The following is a 20,389-nucleotide window of genomic DNA, read 5'->3' as shown; positions in this document are numbered from 1 at the left end:
TCTCCTCGCTTTCCATTACTCATACTAATGTGATCACAATCTCTTTGCAAGCATGTGATTGGCCAAGTGGTTCCAGCATTTCCTGGACTTTGGTTTGCTCTAAGTTTTCAATGTTAGCCGTTCGGAACTGTTGTCATTCTGCATGACAGTAAATATGCAATTCCAGGAAATGACGATGTGGTGCCAGTAATTTACTACAAGCTCTGAAATATCAATTCACGGAAAAGCCAAGATGTTTTGGTCAGGTTAAGAGATATGGATGCATACTGAAGGTGAAATAACAGTCTTAACTTTCATACTGTCTGGCGTGATACAAATTATCTTTAATGACATACATTGCCGGTGAGACTGGCCTATTGGATAAGTTTTGTATGAACACAACAATCTTTCTCAAATCTTGCCTGAGCTTTAACAAAGGTATTCAAACCTCACGAATGAACAGCTCAGTACACTGAAGACCTCGACTCTGATGTTTCACTGTCATTCAGAGAAAGGCGTACCATGAGTGATATGTAATGACACACTCGGTGCTTCAAGTCATACCAGAGTGATTCATACGGCAATCATGACCCTACCTCACTAGGGATCTCCCACTCCAACCTCTGAGGGGGCTTTAGGACCCTGGACGACTCCCCCTTGGTATGGCCCTCTGGAGTGTACCCCATGACCAGCATGTCCTCCACGATGGCATCCTCAAAGGCATGTGCGTAGATTGGGGCATCCGCACTTTTTGGGGGGAGAGGGAAGGGGTGGGGGGTACAGCAGAAAAATAGTATATGAGAAACTTGTCTTTTTGTACTTTTATGGGCACCATGCCTTACACACAAATTTAGGAATTGAACGAGACATTGTCTGTCCTGTACTGCAAAGGAATACAGTGCACTCCCATTAAAACGAAAATGATTATAATGACTTTCCAGTTAAAATGAAATAAAAATTCAGGCCGCAACATTATCTGCTCTGTTTTTTAATTGTTTATTTGTTCAGTTATAAGAAAATTTCAATATAATTGAAGAAAACTGCCGGTCCCAAGGACTTTTTTTATAATTGGAGTCCACTGCAGTCTGGAATATAGTCAAAGTGTGGAAGTATTTCTGCTTCTCTGAAGTGTCAGTAGATTCTGTGTTATCACTACTTCACTTCAGTACTTCAAATTCACACACTCGAATATGTCACAATGCAACACTGAAAATAATAATTTCCTCTTACTTTTTGTGAAATGATGATCTCAGACGTTCTTGTCCATTTATGTAAAGAGTAGTGATATGACCAAGGTAAGTTAAGTTTTTGGCAACATTAGAGTCTTTCAACAAAATATTTTTTTTCCTTCCTTCAACAAATTCTTAAACCTAACTGCAATTTTACGTCCAATATCATCTTGGGCTCTCTCAATCTTAGATGTCATCTGAAAATGTCATAGCATTTGAAAGTTGCTACAGCAGTTGGATAAAGATAAAATCTCACAAAGTGATATCTGAAAGCAGTACAATTTACTTTTGAATACTGTTTTGTGTACATCAGTGTAGTGTTGATATGTTCCTTGATAATGTCTGTGCAGCATTAATGGGAGTCTACAAGATCTACCGAGATGTTGCTGCCGGTGGACTTTGAACCAACGATTTTATGGAAGCATGCAGATAGTTCCCTACGGAACCACACGGCCTCCTCGCACTCGTCAGATACTCACAGCGAGTGCTCAGCATTCACACCCATGTGTCCGTTCTTGAAGATGATGAGGTTGAAGCACTTGTCAAACCACCTGTCGCATACGTTGCCGTGGAGGAGGGAAGCAGCGTACCTATCCAATCGGCCATCAGCCTTGCCCTGGTAATGATAGAAGAGTTTGCTTACAAATATAATTCTGCACTTGCACTAAAATTTATACACTTTATAGAATGTGTTAGTCTTATATTGTGGCATGAGAGATGCTCAGAATTGCAATATTAGTTTGAAAAGGTGGGCAGCTGAAAAACATGGAATCATGTTTGGCAAGTTTCAACAGTGTACAAGAAAAATGGGGACATAACGTTTCATCATTTCTTGTAGCAAATGACACTTCACAGGACTGTTAGCCAGCAGGCAATCAATTCTACGACTTTGATCTTTGGAAGATTATCCTCTTTAAAAAATATTCAAATTATCATGTGCATGCTGCATAATTAGATACACCTGCATACAGTGTACTACATGCAAAGACACCATTGTATGTCTATACAAAGCATTTGAATATTCTCAAATATGACATCGAAATTTAACAAAAGTAAAACGCAAAGGTTTACTAGCGTACTTTCATCAAATTTTGAGTAAAAAAAAAAGGCAATAAACATTGCATTGCAAACACAAAAATAACTAGACAGACTTGTAGAACCATGTGAATAGAAGAACTGCTGTTTTTGCTGTGATTTACAAAAAAATATTAGAAAACAAACAAACAAACCAGCAAAACAAGCATACTTTGAGTGAAATGTATTTCAATAGAAAGTCCAGACTTTCATGCAATATGATATTTGTAAAATCAGTCTTTGGTAGGAATTCACTTTCCTTATGCCGATTTATTTTGCTTCTGGCAAAAGTAATATTTTAATTTGCAAAAATGAAAAAAAAAAAATTCTATAAATTTGATGAAAAGGGAGACCCATAACTAAATCGTTTATCAAAAGCAGAAGCCTAGAAGATCTCAAAATTCTTCGACCACCCTCTATCTATCTCTGTTTTTCCATACTAGTAATCCTTACTTTCTAAATTTCATATGCTACTTAAAGAGAAAGATTTCATGCCATGCATTGCTACAGAAAAGATGAAATATCTACCTATCAATTATACTAAATTCACTACCATTCATCTATAGTTGGCATAGCCATGCCATGATATAATGTGTTGTGCAGCACCAGCAAGCATGGCCCATTGCCAACTTGTTCAGTTTTTCTTTCTCCTTCCCTGCCTTCATGAATATGAGAGTATGATGATGGGTGATACAACAATTCTAAAGTGGCCCTTTCGTGATCTGGTTTCTAGATTTCATCAGAGCCTACAGAGTGTCTGGCATTTTTTTTTTTCTATGTATGTTATGTGTCGGTGGAGAGGAAACTACAACTACACAATTAAATAGACTTGCACACACATTGTGAGTTAAATATTAGAAGCAGGACACCAATAATGACTTGTTCTATAAAAAAAAACAAACAAACAAACGAAGAACTCCAACAACAAACAATGACAGAAAAGATCACTAAGAAATGAATAAATGGAATTTTTGAAGAAGCAAAGCACAATAAAAAAAAAAAACATTTAAAAAACAGCAGTTGATTTTTCTTTTTTTGCATGTACACAAGGACATTGCAACAGGACAGTTTCCCAAATTCCATGCAACATTCATAGCTAGGAGCAAAACATAAGTGCAATTGAGAGAATTTATGTGAGTGTTAAAAAGTCTGTCCCATTTGGAAGAAATGAGCATATACAGTATCAACTACATAGTTAGAAACAAAATTACACAGCTAAAAAGAAGACAAAACAACTGGAAGATGACTTGTGGATACCTTTAAGATGCAGGACTGATTCCATAGAATTACATTAATGATAATAATAATAATAATGATAAAAAAAAAAGAAATCACATAAAGTGAAAAACCAAGTAGGCATACAAGTACATGTATTGCACAATGTACATATATGTAAGCCATCATACTGATAGGGAATACCAGATGGGTCATTATGTTAATTTATGGGTCCCTTATTTAAAGAAAAAAAAAATAAAAGTAAGAAGAAGAAAAAAAAAAAACGTCATGTGGGACTATGTCAAAATTTTATCCAGTTTATTGTCAAGGAATTTTTAAAACATTACAGAACAACAATCATACACTTCACAAACTGACGTGTGCACTCAGTATACAATGTGCATACAAATTCCTACACTTGCGAGAAGTAACAGTTATGCATGATATGACCACTGTAAAAGTGGATATTTTCGCGCGACTAATTTTTCGCGCTAGGCCGGGTCAGAAGAGTTTCGCGTGTTTTTAATTCCGCGGAATCAAGACATCACGCACAGGAACGTATGGCAAAGCAAAAATATTCGCGTGTTTTTATTTTCGTGCTAGTTTCTGGTTGCGCGAAATGCGCAAAAATTTTAACACCGTGAAAATTTCCACTTTTACAGTATTAGAGGCATACTACGGCAAAACACACTCCCATGCATTTCAAATTCAATCTATCCCTCGTTGGCACAAAGGGTCAAAGGGTAGTAAGAGCTTTGAAAAATATGTATATTCCCACTAAAGACATACTTATTCCTCTTCTTTTATTTACTGTATACGCTATATATTTCGCGTGGGTTTTATTTTCGCGAATTTCGCAAGTTGGGAGCTATTCGCGAAATTAACAACACGCGAAAATATTACCTTCCAAAATGAATCCCTTGCCTTGATGATACGGACATTTCAGTACTAATATACCATGTCACGGCTTACACAACAGACCATACTGGCTAAGCTTGTTTACGTACATATAGCACGTCCACGTCTAACTACTAACTAGTATACACAGCCCAGTCGCTGTAAGTAGCATTCGCACAGCACAGTGTATTAACAGCGTCTGGGGTGGTCGGGCTAGTCCACGTCTACATACGAATACTGTAGAGCCAATCCATTATCGCAACCCCTCGTACCACTCGTCAGAAATCTAGCGCGATGGACTTAACCACTTCAAAAATGTTGAATTCTAACTTACTAGTTCGCAGAGTTTGGTAAGTTTTTTTCATGCAGTGTATAACTAGTATCATTCTTATTTGCTAGTAAGTTGAAAATTCACACTTTCTTTGCCACTTCATATTTTCTCTGGTCCCCCAATCGCGAATTTAACCACTTGCAAAAATATGTGACAGCGGCAATTCGCAAAAATTTATGTACGCGAAATTTATAGTCGTTTACAGTATCTGCTTATCAGTTCACCCTGGACCAAGATTCAGATAACAATCTAACCTGGTCTGGTGGATCGTAACATTACGAATCTCAATTTTCAAGGGGAAAACGTTTGGACTTAAACTGAAATGCTACGTTTAACCGCTTATGAAGCACCAGTAGATTATTTTAGAATCGCCTCAGTTCTACTTCTAGAAAATGCTCCGTTAAGATTGATACAGCTAATTCAAGCCTGTAAAGGACAAGGACATAACAGAACAAAAAGAAAATGTCTTTACTGCCACTGCATTAAAGCATTTGCTACAGGGTTCCTTACATTTCTCATGCTATGCCTGATTTGTCATTAGATGGTGTTGTTTATCCCTGAAAGGATTTTGTGTGTGTGTGTGTGTGTGTGTGTGTGTTACTTTTTTTTCCAAAAATGAAACAGGATCCAAAGTAATACATACTGTAGGCGCATACGAACTTTATGTAAAAAGACTATAAAGATTATGCAAAAAGATCATAGACTGCTGATGGAAAACCAAAAGAAAAAAAAAAAAAGACCTCTAAATCTGAGCCCATGTCGATGAACCCATCTACAAAGATGACGAAATCTGTGCTCATGTCAATGAACCTGTCTATAAAGACCACTAAATCTGTGCTGATGACTCTGCTTTCATAAGACCACTTAACCCGTTGGGGATGAGTACCGAGTACATTCGGGCAGGGGTCTATGGGAAATGCATGTTGTAGCAAAATTAGCCCATCCTCAACAGGTTAATCTGTGTCCCATGTCAATGAACCTGTCTATAAAGACCACTTAATCTGTGCAAATGTCAATGAACCTAACAGCAAAGGCCACCTGCCCAAGAAGACTGCTCATTTTATGTCTCCCTCTGGTGGTCATTATACACCATGTAGATAAGTTTTACGTATCTGGCACATGATTGCTGCAGAAAATGTGCAAATAAAATTTCTCCCATCTAGTGTAGCATTTGGCAAGCCATTAACAAAACACACCATGATATATAATATAATATATTAATTTTGTTTTTCTTTTGCCACAGGAACAGCAACAGCCAAAAATAGATGAATAAAGAATAAAACATTTGAAATACAAACACAAACAAAATGCAATATGAAAACAGCTCAACAATTTCACCAAACTGCATTTACAGCTACTGGTATACAGACTATAACCAGATAAAACACTATATAATATATAAACAAATGCAATAATAAAGAACTTGCATGAAAGCTTGCAAACAATTTCGAAATACAAAAATTGTCATAAACTTACGTGAACATGTGGGAGGAAGAGTAAAGGGCAATGGATGTATTATTAATACGTGGCATGAATTCTTATGACTTTTCTTTTCTGATGGTTCAAGATGTGGAAAGTCATTTCTTAAATTGAAGGATCACGATTAACACGATGTAAGCTGAGTGCAGTGTACACCATGCATCCAGGAGAGTGAGAGAACTTTAGGGCACCAACTTGTGACTTTTTGCAATTCCATGTTTGCCTCATCAATTAACAAAATAATTTAATATCAGATAATAAAATTGAATTTTCACACATTTAGTATCAGAATAAAGATCGAGTATTTAGAGCCGGTATACCATTAAATCTATTGGTGAAGATCATGGAGATATCCATGTTGTATGTGATATAAAGAGTGCTACAAATTCTTCACGGCTCACTGAAAAAAATGCAATGTTTTCATTTCCTCCTCCTTGACACTGCCCCCTCCCTGAGCCCATTCCCCCCCCCCCCCAAAAAAAAAAAAAAAACCACACTACCAAAGATGTCGTATACAAACACTGAGGACAGTGTTGTCTCAGACAGCACTAACGTTAATTTTTTTATTACCATTTATTGTTATTACTTATTCATAATCTTCCCTTAGGTACACATATACAAAATTAACAACATAGAAAGAATCAGAACTTTCATGGGAAATAACATGATTTCTTTAGAAAAAAAAAGTTATCCCTGGTTGTAAATCACAAATGATACACTCAGAAATGTACACTGCAGGGTTAACATGTTAATCCGGAATTAACACAAATTCACACCACTAAAACACCGAGACTCATGTATGCCATTCTGACAGGCTTCAACCGTAACTCCCTTCTTCAAATCATTGCATACATACGACGTAGAAACAACAACACACACAGTGTATGACATGCTAATAACGCTGTAACATTACGCACGTCAAAAACGTGCCCATTTTGAGAAAAAAAAAACAAACCCACACGAGGCATATCACTGACGACAACTTTACCTTTGTCGCAAACGGGTCTCCCTTGTACCACGCGGGTACCCTCTGATGCTTGAGGAACTCTCGCAGCGGCTCCTTCAGAGTCAACGAGTGACCACAGAGGGAGCCATTCATATCAAAATGAGTGGGGAGGATGAGTAGGAGATGAGTCAAGACACGGTGAAGAGAGAAGATTAGATTGAGAGTGATTACCATGTGAAAAATTATGTGTGTTAATTGAGCGTAAGCCCCTGAAAACAAAACGAAAAGTATGATTATACAAAATATATTGCCTTCAGAGATTCACCACTTTGATATGGAACGGAATGCAAAGCGGTACAACTATATCTCTACTAGGCCTTAAAATCTGAGTTTCTGTGACAATCTGAGGGAGCATTAAACTTCATTAAATTTGGGTATGCTCACTCCTCTCTAGAAACTCGGCGAATGAGAATATTCTGCAGAAAATTAGTTCCTAATTGGTGCCGAGATTACTTTCTAAATGCACAATGTGGGAAAGAATAGACTGATGATTACAGGTTTGATGTACGTAATTATACTCACCATTCTACATGTACAGCGTATGAGGAACACATCATAGTCAACAAAAGCAAAACTGCAAAAATAATCTGTGGGTAAATGATAGACTGGTTTACTAAAATATTCAAACTTGATGCAGTTATCTTTATTGGGAAGGATTGTTCTTAACATACGACACAAAATCTCATTCAAGCCATGCCAAAACATAGCAATGACTAAGTCATGCAAACTGAATTTCAAGTACATTTAAGTGCATAACGAATACAAAAGTGCATAGGATAAATTGTTACAAGGTCCTCAGCGAGACTTATCCATTAATTTGAATACATTAGTAAACCAGTCTACAATTTAAAAAAAAAAAAAGAAAAGAAAAAAAATAAGCTACCAAGGCATACCAACAGGGCATTTCACTTTGACCACATACACCAATGCAATGTGTAATGCAGGTCTGATCTAACAGACACAAGCACTTCAAGTGATGGTGAAACAAATCAAGTTTGATACACCAGTAAATCTCCCCTAACTATCAAGTGGGGGAGATTTCATCGTTGAAAAAACAGACAAATTAAAATAAAATATAGGAAGTGACACACATAGTACATGCCATGTACATACAGTAACACACAAAAACAAAAACAAAGCAGAACAGAAAGAAGGGGGAGTACTGCACACTGAGTTATGACTGTAACATTGACCACAAAGCTAATGACTGAAAACAAACAAATAAACAAACAAACAAACAAACATTTGATGTAAATGGCGCCTGGGAGTACCAAAAGTATGCTTTCATGGCAAGTGATAAACACTACATACTGACCATGAACTGGGCATACATTTCTCTTGTGGTCATCAGGTGGACAAATATTTCCACATCTACCCTGAGAGCTGTATGTATGAATGTTTTTTATTGTCGTATTTTGTTTTGTTCTGCTTTGTAGATCACCAAAAGGGAAGTTGGCCTCACATACGAAAGTCTGGGGAAGGAAATGGGGTGGGTGGACGTGATTTCCCTAGCCATTTTCATATGTCTTGCTCATATTTTCTCATCTGATGTGTGCCTCCAACTATAGGAAACTGAAACTAAAAAAAAAAAAAAAATTGACGACACTTATCTGTGCCATTTATATCTTTATGGAAAATATGTTTGGGAATCACTATAAATTAAACTTTTTATGTGCTACGCTCCAATGCTCAACCTATTTGATGGAGTGTGAGTTAACATCATTGATTTATGATTCACGCGAGTAGATTGTTGTTTCCTGTTCAATGATATATGCTTTGCATGGTACTACATGGTCAGTACCAGCTGGCAATCTTTATAACCAGAAGATTCATGCACAGCAGTGGTTGTGCTTCGATCCCTATCTGCAGTGCAGTGATCGTTGGCAAATTCGCCAGCACGTTAAACATTCCTTGATGTCATCAAATAGACAGTTTGTGGAAGAGTTACTTCAAAGCCATGGGGGGGGGGGGGGGGGCAAGGTCAACAATATCAGTGTTAAAATTAGACAGATTCTGTCACTGTGTGGACATCAGGCTTCACCATAGCAATTGTTTATCTCGCTGTTTAACCTACTGAAGACGAGTCCCAAGTATACTTGAGCAGGTGTCTATGGGAAATGCGTGTTGTAGCAATACCAGCCCGTCCTCAACGGGTTAATGTGTACAGCTCTTGGGACACCAGTCAGGAATGGGAAATGTATGCCCAGTCCTAGTCAGCAATGTATGAAAAAGAGGTTAAATCCCCTCTGCCCGAAGCGCACCCACGAGCTACTTTTTGAGAATTTCATTTGAGCGAGAAGCTTGCCGTCTGTCTGCGTGGTTTTGAGAGATCGTACGGAGACAAGAGGCACATGACAATATATTGCAATGGAGTAATAATAAAAAAAGATATAGGAGGAACCAGTGAATGAGAGGAAGAGATGCCTCGCCTCTGATCACTTACGATATCGTATTCGTGTTCCTCTTCGTCCAGGACGACAACGAAGGCGGCCGTTTCTATGGCAGCAAGGGATGTCTTGTTGATGCCGGTTGTGAAGAAGCGTTGGCGTGCTGCAGCCCATGGAATTCTGTGCAAAGCAAATGTTATAATGTAATCATGATCAGTGAAATTGCTGGTAATCAGCTCTTTTTCTTCATCATCTACCTACAGTATGTCACAATTACCAGTCATTTTCATTGATTCATTTCAAATTACTCAGCAAAGGGGGTGGGGTGGGGGAATCAGAGAGTGGATGTCAAAATAAGAGCAGTGGATACACAATGCCACATCTGTGCCACAAACAAAAACAAGAGAGGATTTTTAAGAAATATAGAGTATTCTCTGATGATTGTCAACTATAAGAGAGACAGAGAACAGTTCACAGGTTGACAGGGAAAATGCTTCATCTGCAACACAGTTGGCACAATGACAATAGCTATTCCTTAACCATTCTCATATCAACTCACATCAACAATTTATCAATAAAATGTCTTCTACAGCAAGCATCACTTTTTTCATAACCTAACACTACCAGCAATATTACCACAATCATCATAATAATCATCACTATTTATCATTCCCAGTGTTATTTATAATAGTAGCATCATTATAATCTTCACAACCACCACATCATTGTAACCATTATCACCACTGCCAAGATCGCAATCATCACCACTGACACCACTTATCATCTTCATTATCACCATCATCATAATCACCACTACCATCATAATCACTACCACCACCACCACCATCACAATCAGCACCTGCACCATCACCACCACCAATACACTGTATCATCATCACCACAATAATCCCTATCTCCACAACCACAACCATCACCATCACCATCACCATCACCATCACCATCACCATCATTAACTCTACCTTTCTCCAGCTGTCAGCGAGGCAAGTCTCTTCTCTTTGGTTGCTTCTGATGTGTCATCCAGGATCTGCTGGTATTGCCTTTTGGAGGAAAGCAGAAAAATCAGATAATACTAGAAGACGACAACAAGCGAAAACCATCAACTGAGTGGCTTCTTTTCAGTGTGTAATGTCACATGCTGATAATTGATTGGCAATGAATAGCTATTTCATGTATGTCCATCTATGGGCTCAGATATCCCTGAATAATCATGAAAGTTAGCCAGAGAAGAGAATAATCAAAGCAAATCCACATGGGATTACAACTCAAATCAAGAAACAGACATAATTTCAAACAACCCCCACCCAAAAAAAAAGGGGGGGGGGAAGGTTACAAAAAAAAATGTTGGAGGAAAGGAAGGACAGCAGAACTGTGAACTGTGAGAACTGTTATGGCTGAAAGTCGATACTTACTTTTCAAGCTCGCACGGCTGAATCATGCTGCCATTGGATTGGATGATGATCTTGTAAAAGCGCCCTCTAGACATGGCCACGATGTGGCTGCTTGTTGCATGGTGAACCAGTCTAGAACCAAATAGAACACATTGGCACATCAACATAAAGTTGGGTAGAGTTGAGTCAAATGTTACATAATTGCATGTCTTTAACCGCTCACCCCCACTCACAAAGAAGAAAAGAAATTAGTACTGTCAAAATACCTCAAATTGGCAAGTGAAGCACTCGTGCAAAAAACCAGCTTTCTACATCAAGTTGCTTGGATTAGCTCAATGAACCAATGAACAGAAGTTCACACATCTGTAATGCTTGCATTTAATGAATCATCTTTTATCCTTTATTCAAGAATCCTTAAATCAGAGACTTGTTGTACAAGTGAATTATATCACCACTTTGGAGTCTCAATTTATATCTCTTCAGTAAAATATGATTGCTATGAACAGATGTGTTATGCATTTTTCCAGGTAATAAGCTATAAGCCGGTGCCATATGGGTAATATGACAAACAAAGCGTGATAAACCCATTATTTTCCAGTTTGAAGTATCTGTACAAATCTTGTGTCTGCCGAAAACAATATTTCACCAGGGCAATAATACTGATTTTGCAAACAAGTTAATTCTGTCAACCCAACTGGGAACAGACGGCAGCAAGACATATTACAGTTTAGACACCAGTGAGCACTGTTGGGGGTCTTCAGAGACATCTTTGTGACAGTTAGATCTGAAACTGATATGTAAAATCATTCATTTGGTGCCTTGTCATTTACAATGGAATGACGAGAATGCTTTACTATCAATACAGTATGCCCCCAAAAAAGTAACAATCAGATTTTTGCATTGATAACTTCCAATACGATTAAACTGTCTAAATGCTACGTACTTCAGGGTCTTAAAACATATAATCTTAGCTATATTTTGCAGAAAAACCCATTCAATTTGGTTAAGTGATTACAGAGAAATGTGGATCGTTGTAAAGCATGTCATGGGTCCTATTCTTCCATGTTTAGCACTTGGATGTTCTTGGAACTGCATAACTGATGTGTGAGCACAATGGACAGAACTTGGAGGGCAGGGATTCCTGACATGCTCTACAAAACTCCTAATTTCTCTTGGACCACTGAGACAAATCGGATGGGGTTTTCTGTAAGATGTGGGTAATAAGCTATAGTTTCATGTCCCGAAATTTTATTTGGATTGATTCACTATTTTTTAAGTTATCACTGCGGAGGATCCCACTGTAATTTTTTTTTTTTTTTTGACATACGGTAGTACTGTTACATGTCACAATAGGGGAATTAATGGTGCTTGAGGCAAAGCACGTGATAGTTTAATAGTGAAGGGGAAGAAGGATGGGGTAATCAACCCGACCACACCCACTTGTCGGTTTCAAGTCCAGGGATGCGGGTGGTATTGAAGACTCTCTCGTACTGCTGGGAGCAGAGCGGCACAGCCCTCTGTACCATGATGGGCTTGATCGATTCGTGGTCAATCTTTTTGCGGAACTTGAGCAGCGCCACCGTCACGTTGGCTGCGCGGGCCGCCTGGTAGAAGGTTGGCTTGAGGGCGATGCCATCCTGGGAGAGAAAGAGGAAGAGGGGATGGCTGGTGTTCACATGCATTGAGTCGTAAAGCATAATTTAGCTCATGGCTATGATGTGCTTGCTGGCATTTTGCAATAGAAACATGGCTGCATTTTAACCCTAATCAAGCCGGGCTTTTTTGGCTATACTAAATCCAGGGGGAGGCAGATTCCCCCCCCCCCCCCCACAACCAATAATTTCAGGGTTAAGAATATGACATTCTTCATAAGCCCTTGAATCTCAAAGATATTGCGTCACTTCAGTGAATCAGACGGACAGAGTTGGAAATACAGTAACAAAGCTCCCACAATTCTGAAAAATGAGAATGCGCTATCAAAATGTCTGAACACGCTCTAATGAGCTGTTGTTTAATGCACTGATGAACCTAGTATGGTATGACATAATGTCTCTTGATGGCCTTTACACAATAGAATATTACGGACTTTAATACTGAAAAGATTACAGAAATGCTCATTCAATGATGTAGATGACTGCATTTATCACACATCCATCCTCTAAAGATCTGAATAGAAATTCCCTCTAAAATAACACACGTCCAGTCAGAACTCGGCAAAATGTCCTCACCATGCCGTAATAGTTGCTGTTGACCATGATGGGAGAGCGCCCTCGCAGGTAGACATACTCTTCCCACCAGTCGCTGACGTAGTTTGTTGACCACAGCCACTTGAGCTGGAGGTAGCGTTGCAGGCGGTGACCGATGGTGCTTTCAAACTCCTTTGCGAGTCTCTCCATGTCGGCGTACTTTTCTGGCGGAAGGTAGCCCTTTACCGACCTCAAGTACTGAAGGAGAAAAAACAAAACAAACACAGAGAAGCATGACTTTTTTGTCCAGCTCGGACTAGACAATAGTAAATATTTGTGCTGAGATAAAATGCATCTACGTAGTACTACTAACTGTGTGATACCCAAAGATTACAAAACACAGTGACACAGCATTATGTGCTTCAAACATGGCAGAATGACATTGCAAATACATACTGTGACAAATTGTTCTCTTGATACAAATAATGGCCGATAATTACTTTGTCAAATATAGAATGTTCTATTTTCATCTACAATTTCTTGTAAACACACAGAAATGCATCTTCTTCTTGTATGGCACAATGTGCCCTGTTGATACCATTTCCTGACTATTGCTGGTCACTTCCGGTAAACCACGAGGAGTTGGCATCATTCACCCATTTTCATTGTTCTGGTAGGTAGATGGACCGCTGCATCGGGCTGGCACCCTGCTCTTTGTGATGAATGAATGAAGTGGGTTCTTTTACATGTGTGAGTCTTGAGTAACTCACACACAGGACCTCCATCTAATGTCCGATCTGAGGGACAGAGTGCTTTTACCTCTCTAGAGAGGGTGGTATGATTACACACAACATTGCTCAGCTAGACTCGAGAGTCGAGCCTGGGTCATTTAGATTGGGAGGCAGACGTGCTACTGACTGAGCCAAATCACCGCCCTTTACAGAAAAGACATGTTACTCTCCAACAGCAATGGTCTGATTTTTTAAAACTAAATTTTGGAAAATGAAATTAAAAAACAAGGGGAGTATCATTAGTTTGTTGAGTGTGCATCGCTTTATGGAATAGATTTCTCTGGTCAGTTTTCTCATTTCTGAACATAACCTACAGACACGCAATTATTTCTTTTACATTTTGTCCATTCTGATCCTGGTGACCAGTTGACCTCCATCAACCACGGTCATCTTGATGCTGGACACACTCACTCACCCTTCTCATGGTATCCTCCAGCTTTGGCAGGGGCAGGTTGGGCAGAGATGCCTGGTAGCTGTAGAGGCTTGGGTGCCTAGCACAGAAAACCCTCAGTAGTACCTGGTGGGGGGGGGGGGGGGAGATAAATGAATCAAAGTGACAATGATTAGCTGTGTCACTTCCCTTGTTAGTATCATTACTCTTTCCATCCATTTGATTGCTTTACCTGTTCTATCCATTGCAGCAAGATTCTTTTTTCCCCTGTGATTACTTTACCAGATCAACCTGTTGCAGTGGAGCTCTTTCTTTCCTTTTATTGCTTTACCCGGTCTACGGCACAACACTGAAGTCTGCATCACTTCATCCTGTCAAGTCCAGGAAACCACATTTCAGTGGTTTGTTGGGATATGTGACCCGCGACAACGGTTTCAGGCAAAAGTCGCAAGAGCAAATTCCCTCCTAGGCGGGGTACAAAGATCTTTACCATTATTTTTGTCGATTTGGGTTTTTGGCAGAAATCGAATCTTTGATATGTTTTCTACATCTACACTAAATTTCATAGCATAAGACTACGTTTTTCCTATCGAAAATTGAAATTTAAGCACCCTATGTTTGATCGCACTCGTCAGTTTCGAGCTTCTTTCGAACGCCGCGCCAATATCCCCAGCGTTGCTACGGCGCAGGGTCTCGCATGCGATTGGCTGGTGCGTCGCACACATTTACATAATTCGGCTTTCGGACACACCAGTTAGCGTTTTGGGAATGCTTTGTCCACGCGTGCATGATTACATGCTCCATTGTTCTTGCTGTAGTGGTTTATACGCTCGCTCTGTAGTGCGTGCTCTTCGTTTGGCTTTCTATTCAAACTATTCTACCGCATTGTTCGACAACGGAAGTGAAAAAAAAAAACAATCATGTAGCACGACATAATCGTGTGAAAAGAAAAAACAATAGTCTACTTGTACATGTAGTAAAAATTATGACAGCAGACTGACTCAAGGGAAGGATGATGAGAGGAAAGGAGAGGTCACATGTAACCAGTTATATTCAAATACTACACATCAAGATCGCACCAAACTAACGAGGCGTACGTGTTTATTTGTTTGTTTTGATATAATCAACACCACCGAACAAGGCAACATTATTATGCATGGCTTGTAAAAGCAAAACATACAGGAATCGTGACCCTTGCCAGCACTGGCATTTTTCTGCCTTCAAAAGGGTCACCAATGATAAAGTCAAATCAACAACAATGAAAACGCGATTTGTAAATGTGTGGATTCGCCACCCGCTCCTGTCACATGCACATGGTCATGGCATGTGGATACCATTGCGTAGTGCGTGCACCATACACAATGTACACCATACGTGCAATTATCGTATCCGCCATCTTGAAAGACGTACTGGTAAAACAAACCCGAGCGAACCGCATTATTTTTCGGCGAAGGGTGCCCGGGAAATTTGACTCTCTCAGTGAGCCAATCAGAAGGCGATGTGGTTGCTAGAGGCGGAGCTTAACATCGATTGGCACCATCGTACGGATGGGTGATTCTCACCTCGCATCGCCGCTCGGACATTGTCTTTGGGTAAGAGGTGAAACTTCAAAGCCCGTTTTCTCGCAATTTTGTCTGGCTAACAACTTAAAAAAGTGCATATTATTTCGCTTTCCATGCCCACTTATGGTCCCGAAGAATACAAGTGTTTTATATCAATGCAAAGCTTAGGAAATGGGCAATGTGATTCAGTGAAAAAATACATTTTCAAAATGCCCGACTTTTGCCTGAAACCGTTGTCGCGGGTCACATATCATTGTTCGAATGCAGAAGTTTCAAAAGCCTCTCAAATATTAAAACATTTAGACATGTAATCAATCCTTAAAATGGCATCAAATATACACATATTGTAAGAATAATTTCCTGTCCTGTTCCCCTGAAAACATAGCACATTTGTATGATTTCTTTCTTTTTTTTTGAGATTTAGTGAATATAACCAGCTGCATTTTAAATAATCTCTCACCATTATAAGAAATGCAACAAATTCAGACTAGCCAATCTAATGACAAGATGATGATATCTGCAGCAAAGATCTTCAGAATTGATGGGTTGAACAGAATATCCACATCAGGGAAAGGGAGTACTACAGGACTACCAACAACAACAAATTTTTATAAAACTACAATGAATGCTACTACTAATATTACAAAACGCCATCACAACAAATGCTACTACTTCTACTTCAACTTACTACCACAATCATTACCCCCAACACATCATCTAACGTAGTGTACCATTAGCAACTTGTGCCACTGCAGCAGCTATTGCTGCCCAGTGCTGCTGCTACAACTTCTACAACTACTACTAGTACTACTACTACTACTGCTACTTCTACAACTACTACTACTACTACTACTGCTACTTCTACAACTACTACTACTACTACTACTGCTACTTCTACAACTACAACTACTACTACTACTACTACTACTACTACTACTACTACTACTACTACTACTACTACTACTACTTCTACTACTACTACTACCACCACCACCACTACTACTACTTACTACTACTACTACTACCACTACTACTACTACTTCTACTTCTACCACAGGGGATGGGGACAATCAGAAGAAAGACTCACCAGCCAAAGCTTCGTCCTAAGCCTCATTTTGCCGTGCTCCTCGTACATGAATCCGCGGTAGGAGAGCAGCAGCTTCAGCGTATACCGCAGCGCGTAGATGATGGCAAGCCACAGGAGCGTGACGAAGATCAGGACGGCCAGGTAGCGGGTGGTGAATCCGCCGAGGAGGCTCCTAGGATCGACGCAGCAAGTGAGAGAGAGGACAGATTAAATGCAGTGAACTCCCTCTATAATCAACATCATTATAGCGAAACTCTTGTTAAAAACCAAGTAAAAATTCAGGTCCCAAAACTATCATCTAGATATATCTTTGAATATTTTCTTGTTTGGCTATAACAAAATTTCAATATAATGGAAGAAAACTGCCTGTCCCGAAAACTTTGAAATAACCAGAGTTGCCTGTACTGGGGTGGGAGAGACACAATTGTGCAGAGCATCAGAGCATTGGTTGTTGATGGCTATTTGGTTGATTCTGTTGCATCAATTCAATTCAATTGACTACTGCGTGTAATTTTGAGGCCTTTCTCACACTTATTCACACACTGTTTTGTCTTTAACCTACTACACATACAGTTGCACTTCTTGGTTTTCAGTCCATGTAAATCAAGTGTTAATCGTGTGTTAGCATAATCAACCAGTGTTAATCCTCCACTGCTTAAACATAGACTCGTGTTTTAAGTCCTCTTTCATTTTCATAGAGTCTGAAAGAGGTGCTTGTGGCCCTCTTTGTGTACTTACACAGGGAGGAGACGATCTCTCACAGTTTCAATCATTCCCAACGATGGGTCCATGCGGGCCAGTGTGCATGCAATGACGGCTACTAAAACAGCTAGCCAGCTAGCCGGGCTTGCAGGGTAAGTGGTTGTCACCATATGCATCTGTGGGAAGAACGTGCATTGACTCTATTAGATTTTGACTTTCTGACCAACATCACCAATTAAAACCTACAGTATCTCCAAGGTACAATGGTAATTTTTTAGCAAAGCAAAGCAAAGCCTAAATAGAGGAACAAAGAGATTTGTTTGATCACTATTAAACCATAACAAACGTTTTACTTGAACTAAAATCCTGTACGCATACAGTATCAACAAATACAACTACAAATTGTAGTATGAGTAAAGAGCGCAAACATTGCCATTTCGAAAGCTTTTTTTTAAATTTACAATTATGCTCTATGTTTATCTGGGTTCACATACAAAAGTGTACTTTAAAAAGTGCTGAAAGCTTTCATTAACAATGGTCAGATCATTATCGTTTGAGGGGACTTCCCAAGAAATCAAAACAAAATGGTTCACTGCTGCTCAAAACAGAATGTGACCCTGCATCACAAAACCACCAAAAAGTTGCCAGACATGGATTTTAAATCAAGGGTAAAACTGAAAGAGCTGGCTCTAAGCTTTAAAACGATATAAAACTCAATACAAATATACTTTCCCAACCTACAATAGAAAGAAACTAAATACTTTGGAGGATGGTTTACTGAGAAAAGAGGCTCTGAAGTTTGGGGTCTATTCAAGTACAATATTTGTCCTTATTCTCTCACCAAGCTGTGTTCTGTGCTATGAAAGGGGCATAAAACAGGAAGTAAAACTCCATAGCAACCACAATAGAGGGACCTATCGTGTTGAAATTGCACACACCAAGTAAGCACACTTTATTTATGATTAATACCAACTTTCAATGCAGTAACATCACTCTTTCAAAAGTTACTAGAGTTGAAAAAGAAGAGAATGTAAAGGGTTTTTAAGAAATGAAATGGGGCCTGTAACAAAACCTACAGTAATCATGATATCATTCTACACAAAGTGATCTAGAAAAACTGTAAAAAAAAAAATACAATTTCCCATTCATTCTATGATCTCATCCTATAGAATGATGTAGACCAAGAATTATTCTTTCAGAAAATATTAGAAAAAAAAAAGTAAATTTCACTACGTTGACCAAATTCACCTAATTTGAGTTCTCATGTAAATCTTTTTTTTTTTGGGGGGGGGGGGAGGGGGTGCGACTTTTTTTTTTAATTTTGTGATGCAAAGTCACATATAAAAAAATTTACATTGTGTGATTCATCATTTCTTTCAAATGGAAGAAAAAAAAGAAGAGAAAATCAGAGAGCTTCCTGGTATAAAAAAAAAAGAAACTTCACCGGTGTTTGCGCAACGGCATGACACACCTAAAAATGCCCAAGTTTGGTGATGCTGCTGTAGGCAAGAACACATGGGACAAAGCAAGGGGAATTCCCCCCAAATATAGATTTATGCATTGCTGCACACTATGCACAAGCTAGGCAGACTCCTATATGAGTTGCCCTTTTCAACCAAAAGCTAGGCGCTGAACAACTTTGTTCATTTGAACTCTAAGATGAAGGAACAGTTGAGATCTCTTTTGAGAATGGAGACAACTGTTAAATCCTGTACATGTTTGCATTGTATGGTGCATACATGTAGCATTAGAGCAAAGCATGGCAGTGCTGACCACGATACATTTTTAATGTGACACAATTGAGAACAATAATCCCAGGATATCATACAAGACTTTGGACTAAATGACCACAATGAAAGAAAAAAAAAACAGAGCTGCTTTTCACAAGCTATTTCAATATTTTCTCTGCAATCTCAGGAGGGCAGGCAGTGAAGGGATTTTTTTTTCTTCTTCAAAATGCAGTCCCTTTTACCATTTAACAATCATGCTTTTCAGCTTTATATTTCAAAACAGCATCAGATCATACAATTTTCCCAATGCCTAAGAAGTTTGGCGGCACTTTGAAAAAAAAAAATGACTGTTGAATAGCATGCAAAAGATCATTAAATTTCAAGAACAAAGTACTTTCATAAAAACAAGATTGTCACACTGTCATATATATGCATACAAGTTTTGTACCAAAATATCTTCTGATTCATTGCATTGTTTGTAACTGCAGCACATACATGTACTCTAGGTTATTATTGAAGAAACATTCATTATGTGGAATGCTGTATATGAGGTTGGCTCAATTTACCGGTTGTAAGCACTACTACGTAGACTGAACTCTGGTGTAGGATGAAAATTCAAACATACGCACAAAACCTCTCCTCCCCTCGGGAAGCCTGGCGTCATCACACCCACCTGAAACCTCCTGAGCTTCTCGGCCCATGATCGCTTGCCGCTCTCGAATATGGCCTTGAGGACTTCGTGGTTGACGTTGAGGTCGATGCCCTCCGGGGTGACTGTGAACTGGAAGGCGACGGCCGCGTGCGCTTCAGCCATGATGGGGCGGATGGACTGGTTCACGAGCTTGGGGAAGAAATCTGGCCAGAGAGAAAAGTGAGACAGAATTAGGGAGGTGACAGAGACTTTGATATGTTGGTTTTTTTTTTTACATGAAAC

The 20,389-nt window shown here is 39.2% G+C and overlaps 1 protein-coding gene across 1 annotated transcript in view; it reads right to left on the bottom strand.

Moving 5' to 3' along the window:
- Positions 1–20,389, bottom strand: part of LOC140229044 (carnitine O-palmitoyltransferase 1, liver isoform-like) — a 57,067-nt gene that overhangs the window by 11,601 nt on the left and 25,077 nt on the right. Inside the window, exons 2-13 of the mRNA XM_072309305.1 lie at positions 20,129–20,310; positions 17,762–17,901; positions 17,024–17,195; positions 14,399–14,500; positions 13,235–13,450; positions 12,447–12,643; positions 11,028–11,138; positions 10,578–10,655; positions 9,654–9,777; positions 7,193–7,264; positions 1,688–1,824; positions 576–726 (exon numbers count right to left, since the gene is read on the bottom strand). Coding sequence (XP_072165406.1) covers positions 576–726; positions 1,688–1,824; positions 7,193–7,264; positions 9,654–9,777; positions 10,578–10,655; positions 11,028–11,138; positions 12,447–12,643; positions 13,235–13,450; positions 14,399–14,500; positions 17,024–17,195; positions 17,762–17,901; positions 20,129–20,269 — 1,641 coding nt within the window. The 5' untranslated portion in view covers positions 20,270–20,310. The remainder of the gene's footprint in view (positions 1–575; positions 727–1,687; positions 1,825–7,192; positions 7,265–9,653; positions 9,778–10,577; positions 10,656–11,027; positions 11,139–12,446; positions 12,644–13,234; positions 13,451–14,398; positions 14,501–17,023; positions 17,196–17,761; positions 17,902–20,128; positions 20,311–20,389) is intronic.

The sequence above is a fragment of the Diadema setosum genome, chromosome 5 (assembly GCF_964275005.1).
Source record: "Diadema setosum chromosome 5, eeDiaSeto1, whole genome shotgun sequence".
Lineage (NCBI taxonomy): Eukaryota > Metazoa > Echinodermata > Echinoidea > Diadematoida > Diadematidae > Diadema > Diadema setosum.
The sequence above is the reverse complement of the archived record's forward strand: the minus strand, read 5'-3'. Positions and strand labels throughout refer to the sequence as shown.